Source organism: Microtus ochrogaster, chromosome 6 (assembly GCF_000317375.1).
Source record: "Microtus ochrogaster isolate Prairie Vole_2 chromosome 6, MicOch1.0, whole genome shotgun sequence".
NCBI classification, from domain to species: Eukaryota; Metazoa; Chordata; class Mammalia; order Rodentia; family Cricetidae; genus Microtus; species Microtus ochrogaster.
The window spans coordinates 29,623,025-29,632,346 of record NC_022013.1 but is presented as its reverse complement, the minus strand read 5'-3'; the positions used below and the strand labels follow the sequence as shown (position 1 = coordinate 29,632,346).

The 9,322-nt window shown below is 48.8% G+C and overlaps 1 protein-coding gene across 4 annotated transcripts in view; it reads left to right on the top strand.

The window, feature by feature from the left end:
* The window catches only part of Lhx9 (LIM homeobox 9), a 21,241-nt gene that overhangs the window by 1,037 nt on the left and 10,882 nt on the right, over positions 1 to 9,322 (top strand). For 2 of the 4 annotated variants that reach the window (XM_005348446.2, XM_005348445.3), the window contains exons 1-3: positions 2,968 to 3,637; positions 5,437 to 5,639; positions 6,716 to 7,071. In XM_005348446.2, coding sequence (XP_005348503.1) covers positions 3,464 to 3,637; positions 5,437 to 5,639; positions 6,716 to 7,071 — 733 coding nt within the window. In that variant the 5' untranslated portion in view covers positions 2,968 to 3,463. Of the gene's footprint in view, positions 1 to 2,967; positions 3,638 to 5,436; positions 5,640 to 6,715; positions 7,072 to 9,322 lie in introns of those variants that run through there. The other 2 variants (XM_026780014.1, XM_026780013.1) reach the window with 2 other exon arrangements.

Below are 9,322 nucleotides of genomic sequence, written 5' to 3'. Positions count from 1 at the left end.
TTTTTTTTTTTTTTTTTTTTTTTTTTTTTTTTTTTTTTTTTTAAATCCGGCAAAGCTGCCAGCATGCTGTCCCTATTTAAAGCACGTATAGCCCTTTGAGTGAAGAGGAGAGGGAAGATGGGCCCTTCAGCAGTTCTTAGGGCTCCTGGACAAACGGTTAGCACATTCTTGTGACACATCTAATTCTTGGTCTCTCTTACCCTTCTGCTCCTTTAGGGCTTCTTTTTGAGGAACTGTGAGAGGGGGGTGGGCTGGACCTATGGGAAGCTATTTCCCCCAAACTAACTGGGACCTCCCAAACTCCAGGACCCCTGTCCCATTCCCACCTTTCCAATGACTTCCTGCACTCTCAGAGAAAGAAAAATCTTGGCAGTTCACTTCTTTGTGGAAGTGGCCAATCCCTGAGGGCCCTGGAACTTAGAACCTTAGTTTTATAAGCAAGACCAGTCCTAGTTTGTCTTCAGCTAGGAAGCTGATTGCTGGGGACCCTCTACTGGGCTTGTCCTTATAGATGATTTAACGATCTGTACAGAGGAAGTGGATTAGATGGATGGATGGATGGATGGATGGATGGATGGATGGATGGATGGATACAGGCTTCCATGATGTCATTGCCTAGCTTCCCTAGTGACTCTTCCCAAAGCTATGACTTTTGTTTTTAAAAGAGGTGTTTTTAAGATTTTTCTTCATGAAGTCTGGTTTTTTATTTTTGTTTTGTTTTGCTTTTTTTTTTTTAAATGATCTTGCTTAACAGTTCAGGACCAAAACCCAAAAGCCAAAACCAATTCCAAACACTCCTATTTGAAAGTCAGGGAGGGTGTAGGGGAGAAACTAGGCAAAGTGGATGACAATCTTGTATTTACTTTGTGCTTCTAGCATCCTTGGGTTTAATTGAGTAGTTCTTTGGGTCGTGTCCTCCCCGTCCTGTCCCCCCCACCCCCCTTGGGCCCTGAGTCAGTTTAACTGCTGGATTGTGTGAAGGCAATCTGCCTCTTTGTGAGAGGACCTGCTGTCTCTGAAAGGGCCCCTGCCCCAGTCCCTCCTTGGGGCCCTTCGCGTGTGCACGTGGGTTTGAGGAGCTCATTGATTTCCATCCAAAGGGGCTAATTACATTACTTACAGTAAATAGCCGTCCTGCTGTCAGGTAGGGCTGCCAAAATGGGGGGGGGGGTGTTTCTCCCTCTTAGTTCACTTGGTTGGCTTCATTTTTTGTGTGAAATTGTGTTTTATGAGCTGTATTCTGGTACCCAGAGGACCTTAAAAGCGTCCAGTCTGCAAAGAACATTATTTTGACCCTGAGGGGAAAAAAAAAGGTTGGGAAACAGTGGAGGCTTGAGTTTCATGGAAGAGGCGACCCCAGGAGCCTCAGAAGGCAAAGCTTTGGGACAGGAAGTTAAGCAGCTACACCAGGGTGGTGGTTTCCTTCTCCTCTGCATTCCTTCTCCCCCACTTCTTCTCTTCCTTCCTCTTTCGCTTCCTTCCCTCCATCCTAAGCCGCCCCCTCATTAGCACTCATCCTTTATTCTTTCCTTTCTTCCCTTCCTCCCATACCCATTTCCCCCAGTTTCTTCTTGGCTTTCCCTCCAGATTGGGCCGAGGCTCCACGTGGACTGCCAGGGTGGAAGGAGGCGGGCCTGCTGCGGGGCCACTGCAGCGCTTGGGTATCTAGACTGAAGCCCCAATGACCTCCGGCAAGGCAGCGGTGTGGTCGGGAAACAGAGGCTGATGACCACGAAGGAAGGAATGAGAGCGGCCAGGCTTTCCTTCTCTTTCTGATTAAGTTTCCGACTCTGGTCCTCGCTCCACAATCCTAGGGCTTTCCTGGCCGTTTCAGTGAGTCCACAATACCAGAGTATCGTGGGCACTTTTTAATGGTACCAGAGGGAGGGGAAGGGCCGTGCTAGCAAGAACAGAGGGCGATGGAACAATACCATCTCTTGTGAGGAGCAGTCTGCCGTCCTGACTGTTAGTTCTCGCCTCCCCGCCTCCACCCTGAGCCCCTTTCACACCCACCGAAGTGTGCCGAACGCCAGCGGCCAAAGCCTCATCCTACCCCGGTCGGGCGCCCAGTTCACCGGAGCCCTACACAAGTTGACAAATTCCAAACGGGACACTAGAATCTCCACTAGTTTACCTTCGCCCTAGAATTAGGTAAAAGAGTCATTTTTCCTTGGTCAAGATTTTGTTGACTATCTAGGTCTACAAAACCATCCCCTGGCCTCTATACTCAAAATATCAAAAATTTCAGAGTGTATATATATACTCATTTTCCTCTCCAAAAGTAATACTCGGAAAGTAGGTTCTCCACGCCCCTTTTCACTTTGGAGGACGCCTTGGAGCCTGGTGGTGCCTCCTGCCCTCGGGGACGTGAGGCGAGTAGACTGCCGTCCGGAAGAGTGTTTTAAAACGAGTTTTGAGAAGGGGATGGGGAGGAAAGAAGTAAACATTAAAAACCCCGTTTCCCTGAAGTGCTTCTAAGACTGCCGCTTCGATATGTTCCTGGTGACAGCCTTGTGAACTGGGTTTTTGTTTATTTGTTTGTTTGTTTTTAAAAAGTCTGTCGACGAGAAGGAAACAAGGTTTGCAGCTCATCTTTTATGTATCTGGGCTGGGGACTGATGAACTGGGAGCGAATGAGGTTGGCTCTCCCTTCAGCTCCGTCTAGGACTCTAAGGACACTAAGGGCTCCTTTAAAACAAGACTATTGAGAACTCTTGGAAGGATGTGTGTGTGTGTGTGTGTGTGTGTGTGTGTGTGTGTGTAGGCGCGCGTGTGGGATGGGGGTAAAGGCCCCCTCCTTCTGCCTCCCCCCCAGCCCCCCACCCCTTTGTAATGTTTGTCCCTGCTTGCCCATCACCAGGGGGTTGAGAGGAGTATGACAGGTCTTTGTTGTCTGAATAAAAATCCGTGGCAGCTCCAGGGAGAGGACTCCTCCTACTAAATTATCAAAAATGGGCTGGCTTTAGTCTCTTAACAAATTGGACACAGCTCCGGCAGGAGCAGTCCCCAACCCAACCCTACAGGCACTGGGAACTTGCAGGCAGCCGGGGACCGCTGAATATAGCGCTTCGTTTTCTTTCTTTGTGTTCAAAACTATTTTTCTTTCTTGCTCAGATTTTGTTTTTCTCCCCCCCCCCCACCCCCATGGCAGTTGTTTCCCATTAGTAACTTGATCTCTTGCGCAGTTAAGATTCTCCTGCTATCCCCTCCTTCCGCGTTTGTTTGTTTTCTGTACATCTCCTTTTGGGAAACGCCGGACCTTTTTTCCCCCTTCCCCTTCGCTTTTTTTTTTTTTCTGCCCGGGTCTTTTCCCTCTCAAATAGATCTATTTCTACTCTGTCGTTTTCTTCTTTTCTCTCTTGCCCCTGTCCCCGCCCGTCTCCACGCTCTTTCACCGCGCAGCTCTGTGCGGTCCCCTTTGCTTCCTTCACGCGGATGAACTGAGAGCCCCCAGCTTGTGTTTATGGAAATAGTGGGGTGCCGCGCCGAAAACAATTCGTGTCCTTTCCGCCCCCCAGCCATGCTCTTCCATGGGATCTCCGGAGGCCACATCCAAGGCATCATGGAGGAGATGGAGCGCAGATCGAAGACCGAGGCCCGTCTGGCCAAAGGCACTCAGCTCAACGGCCGCGACGCGGTAAGGACCAACCCCAGTGCGGCGCTGGAGAAACTGCGAGTCTCCGGCCTGCCCAGGTTGGAGATGGTGGGTCTCGGGGACTTCTGCCTGGGAACGTTCGCTGTTCGCTAGGTTTTCTCGAGAGGTCTGCTTGCTAGGCAAGGAATCGAGGTATCTGGGATGCTGCAGTCCTGAGATCACCAGTTTTTATAGCTGCTGAGCGCGAGCGTGCAAGGCAGCAGGCTTTGGAAGGAGCGGGCGTGCTCCCTGCCAGCCCCAAACTCCAGTTTCTAGTGACTCGGCAGCTAGGCCGGATCCGTAGCCCAGAGGGCAAGCCTTGGTGTAGGTACTGAGGGACTGTTTGCCGGCAGGGCGTATCGGACTGGCTGCAGCCGTGGGACCCTAGTCTCTGGGATGGAAGACCAGACCTTCCCAGCAGACCCCGACGCGCTGGTCGGTTTCCAATTCTTAGAACGCGAAGAATTCAGCCACCGAATCCAGAGATCGTTAGGGCCTGCATGCCGCTTCAACTACCCTGGTCACAAAATTGCGTTTCTCTCTCTTCTGGGGAGGTTATCTTATGTAGCGGGAAATCAAATAAAGAGAAGGAGCGGCCCCCTTGTCTAAAAGCAGAAACACGAACGAACTCTACAAACCTAAGAGAAACAATCACCTACAACTGCCGGTTACTATTCTTAAGAGCAGTCACGTCTTCGTGAAATTAATAGTAATCTAAGCATTTCCCCTGTTCACTTATGGACTGGAGAGAGAAAACTACAGAAGTCCGCGGAAACGATTCCGGGCGAACAGGGCTGTGTAGAGCTTTCATATCACAGCGGGGACTATAGCTCAAACTGACCAAGAAGGTTCTAGCCGGTCGGCGAGGTTTTGAGTCTTGATAAATAGTCCACTATCGTCGTTTGCACCATTAATACAGTGAGAACCCACTATCCGAGAAAAAGGCGAGACTTAACCTTTCCATGTCGCCAAAATAAAGTAAGGGAAGCCCGGATTATTTCTGCTAGTCTGAAGAAACGACCCAGCGAGTAACTTATTTTCATCTTTAGCGGCTATTTTATTTAAAAGTAAAAAACAGCAACCAAATTCGACTGGGATCCTCAGAGTGAATTTTACCATCTTTGCTAGTTTCAGTTGGGACCTAAGTAAGACGCTTAATTTGGGAATCAAATTTTCAAGAGAAATACTTGTGTTATTTATGCTGGCTAGAGAAAAGAGCGAATATACAGAAAAGAGTGGATGGGGGTCCTTCCTTGGGGACAGGCACTTCACTTCCTTACCGAAACAGGGGGACGGCCTTGAACTTACAGAATAGCAACATCTGCTAAGCATGTCCGAATCACAATGCCGGCCAAATTACTTCACCCATTAAAATTCAGAAAAATTGAACTATAGTATTGCTTGTGTGAAAAAAAAATCCACTACTTCAGAATTCTTTCTACTTCTCGATAACAGTTTTGTTTTATTTTGTGTATTGTTTGAGATTGAAAGTCACAAATTTTTAACCTTAGCTATTCTAATTCTGGAACGCTTATCAAAACATTCTCTAGGCTCTAAAAGTCCGGGTACTTTCAGGGTTACAGGTCCTGGAGGACCGGAATGCTGGTCCAGGTAATCCCCTAAGAAGGGGAACTGGACGTTGAAAGGGGAGACATTAGGAAAGTTTCCCCACTTTTGCTTTTGTGTGCTGTGGCCCCTGGTAAGACGCGCTCCTGCGCTGGGGACTCTTTTGCTAAAGGCGTCCCGGGTTGTGCGGCTGCGCCCCAGCCCTCCTTCAGCTTTGCTCTGTGCTTGCTTCACAGGGCATGCCCCCTCTCAGTCCGGAGAAGCCCGCTCTGTGCGCCGGCTGCGGGGGCAAGATCTCCGACAGGTACTATCTTCTGGCCGTAGACAAGCAGTGGCATCTGAGGTGCCTGAAGTGCTGTGAATGTAAGCTGGCCCTGGAGTCCGAGCTCACCTGCTTTGCCAAGGACGGTAGCATTTACTGCAAGGAGGATTACTACAGGTACTCCCACCCCGCCCCCCATTCACACACTCCTCTGACCCAATAAACCTGGTGGAGCCACCTGCGGGAATCCAGAGTCGTCTTTCTTTTCTTTCTTTCTTTCTTTCTTTCTTTCTTTCTTTCTTTCTTTCTTTCTTTCTTTCTTTCTTTCTTTCTTTCTTTCGTTTTGTGTTTTGTTTTGCCCGTCCAAGGTAAAGTTATTTCTGAGATGGGGGAAATTCATTACATATGCTTTAAAGCTGTGTGCACCCTCGGCGGGGCAGCGAGGATGGGTGAGAAGGATCCCAGGAAGTAGAGAGCTTATCAGGGTCTCAGCTCTTCTTAGCTACACAGCTCAGCTGAGAAAACTGGGAAAAGAGAAAATGGACAGGTCTCTGGCGAACAAGACTTTTGTTCTGTTTTGTTTTGTGGGTTCCTCCCTCCTTAATGTGAATTGGTCAACTTGCCGGCTATTGGCAGGGGCAGAAGCAACTACATGGATGACAAGGATCCCGTAAATGACTATGAAGAGGTCACACAGGCTACTGCTCCCCAGGCTAGCCAGAACCAGATCGAAGAAAACAACAAAACAAAACAAACAAACAACAACAACAACAAACCCCAGAAGCTTGGGAAAGATTTGAGCCTGTGGAAATGATCTTGTTGCCCTCTAAATAGAAGTAGAAGGGGGTGCTGTCTTTCCCTTGCAGAATTGCCATTTTCTGGGGTAGCCAGGCAAGATTTAGGTATGATACTATTTTGTCATGGGTAAGGCCAGGCTTTTCATTTGGCATTGCAACTTAGTATTCTTTCAATAGTGCTGTGAGTTGGCCAGTTCAGAGTTTTGTTTGCTTGCTTTTTAAATTACATTGAAGCTAAGTTCCCCAGTTCTTCTGACTTTTGCTTAAGGATGCTTTTGTTTGGGTTCACCAGAACCAGAATAGGTCACTGTGCAAATAAAACTGATATCCAAAGTGGCCCTCAGCCAGCATTCCCAAGTCAGTCTTTGGCCCCTGCAGACTAAGCCCTGGCGCTGCAAATGGGAGGTAGGTACTGCTTGCAGCAGCTGGAACTCTGACTCTCCTGTTTGCTTCCAGAAGGTTCTCTGTGCAGAGATGTGCCCGCTGCCACCTTGGCATCTCAGCCTCTGAAATGGTCATGCGCGCCCGAGACTCTGTCTATCATCTGAGCTGCTTCACCTGCTCCACTTGCAACAAGACCTTGACCACGGGAGACCATTTCGGCATGAAGGACAGCCTGGTGTACTGCCGTGCACACTTCGAGACCCTCTTGCAAGGGGAGTATCCACCTCAACTGAGCTACACGGAGTTGGCAGCCAAGAGCGGAGGCTTGGCTTTGCCTTACTTCAATGGCACTGGCACGGTGCAGAAGGGGAGGCCCCGGAAGCGGAAGAGCCCAGCTCTGGGAGTGGACATCGTGAATTACAACTCAGGTGGGCCTCTAACTTTACCCACCCCGACAGCTCAGATCTTAGAGTGCTGGAGGAGAATTTGGCAGAACCGGTTCCGTTTTGGGACCCTGTGGCCAAGACAGTGCTTTGCCTAACATGACCTGGCTCTCACCACAAACCCCTCTCAGTTTGAGGAAGAGAAAGGAGAGAAGTAAAGAGGATGGAGGGGCAGAGAGGATGGGTTATTGAGCTTGTGGAGAAAAAAAATTTATAACCATGGAGCTGAAGTGACTTCCCCCAAACAGGCAAAGCCAAATCCTTGTTGCCCATTAGTTAATGAGCCCATTAGTTTCTGGCTCTCGGTTGGAGCAAAACAGCCCCAGGGCAATTCCTTTGTTGGAGCCAAATTATAGATCCTGGAGGAGGTTTTCCTAAATAGTTAATGGGGGGAAAAGAAAGACTTCAGAGCCCAGTTCCACTCTGTCTGGAGGGGGCAGAGGCTGTGGTCACCAGCCCAAAGTTAATCAGCAACATAGTTGGCAAGGGTATTGAAAAACTGAATCTCTGATCCTGGCAAAGAGAACCTTAGGGTGGGATTCACTCCCCACAACTGAGACAGTTGTTTCTCTGGGGGTCAGGGTATTCACCCAGCCTACTCACTCCCTGCCTGATAGGTCATCAGGTCCTCTTGACTTCTGACAACCCGAGCAATCTCCCAGTCCAGTCCACTGGGTTGCTCAGTCCTATGTTTGCTAGCTGCCAGCCTTCTCTCAATTCATATCAAAGCGCAGGCAACAGCTCCCAAAGACTTCCTAGCTTTGGAGAAAGCGCCCATCCATCTGCTTCACACCCGTGCACCAGTTTCTTCCTGTCCATAGCCTGTCTCCACTTCCCATCCTGGAGGTCAGGCTCTTGGCGAACCCTGAAGACCTGAGCTCTTGGAGTAAGCACAGAGGGGAAGTGGGTCCCAGAAAACCTAGGCTGATTTTGGGAAAGCCCTGATTTCCCATGTCCTGGCCCAAACTGATTTAGGAACTCAACACATAGGGGACTTGGGCTACTGGAAGAGACCCACTGGCTTAATTGTGCATATCCAACCCTATGCTGGTTTGTTTCCTGGGATTCTTTTCCAAATTTAGGGGAATCCGTTCTGGGATGGAGCAGAGAGATGGCATCTCAGAGAGAGAAAAGGCACACACAGCCCAAAGAGGCCTCGGTTGTCTCTACTGAATTCACATCTGGGCAGCGGCTGGACCAAGGGAAAAGAGCCAACATAGAGGCTGAGGGCGGCTCTGTGTTCTGCAGCAAGCACAACCCAGGGGTTGACCAAGGGCATTTGCGGCTTTGCCTGGCTGCACCCTGTCCACCCCCCTCCCCCCTGCCCCTGCTAAGCTGGGGCAGGGCTTTGCCTAGGGTCCAATTGCCCACTGCAAACTCTATCATCTATAATGCATGGTCCTCAAGGCAAAAGAGGCAGGACACTAATTGTTCTTTGTTAATAGAGGATGACAGTGGAATTTCCAACCTCTCACGGAGACCTGACTGTCCTACTGAGAGAGGAGAGGAGGAGAGAGGAGGGGAACGGTGGAGGCCTGGAATGGGAAGGGGAGGAAGGGACACTGGGTTTTTATACAACTAGTGGGAGAGAGAATGATGCTGGCACCCCATGAAATCCAGGGGGATGGGGATTTCTAGTTAAACTGGGAGCAAGCTCGGCTCTTGGCTTGCTTTAGTTAATCTAATTAGCTGAATTTGGTTTTGCCTTGGATCTTTATGTTAGATGGTTCCAAGAAGCTTTCAGAGTAATAGAATTTTGCTTCTCTTAGTTTTTACTTTTTAAAAAGACAAATAGAGAAGGCAAAAAGCTGTTTAGGTTCTTTGTTGGTTCCGTAGGGTTGCTCAGTCTCTGAGTACACTGTCCTCTTCCTGGACAGCAGAAAAATGACCCAGGTGCCCAGTCCACTGCAGCTTCTTAACACCCTTTCCTGGATGTCCCCAGAGACACAATCAAATAGAACACCTTTCTTTAAGATTAGGAAGATTGCCTGGAGGAATTGATTTTAAGTAATCTAAGCAAAAATCACCCCCATTTACAAAAAAAATTTATGATTCTAATGTCAGCTAGTCATACAGTCCAATGTGAGGTGAGGAGGGTGGATCAGCAAGTTTAAAACATATTAAAATTTAGAAGGTACAAGTCACCTACATTTTAAGCTCATTGGTTTTGTAGCATTATTTAGGTTTCACCTACATTTTAAGCTCATTGGTTTTGTAGCATTATTTAGGTTTCACC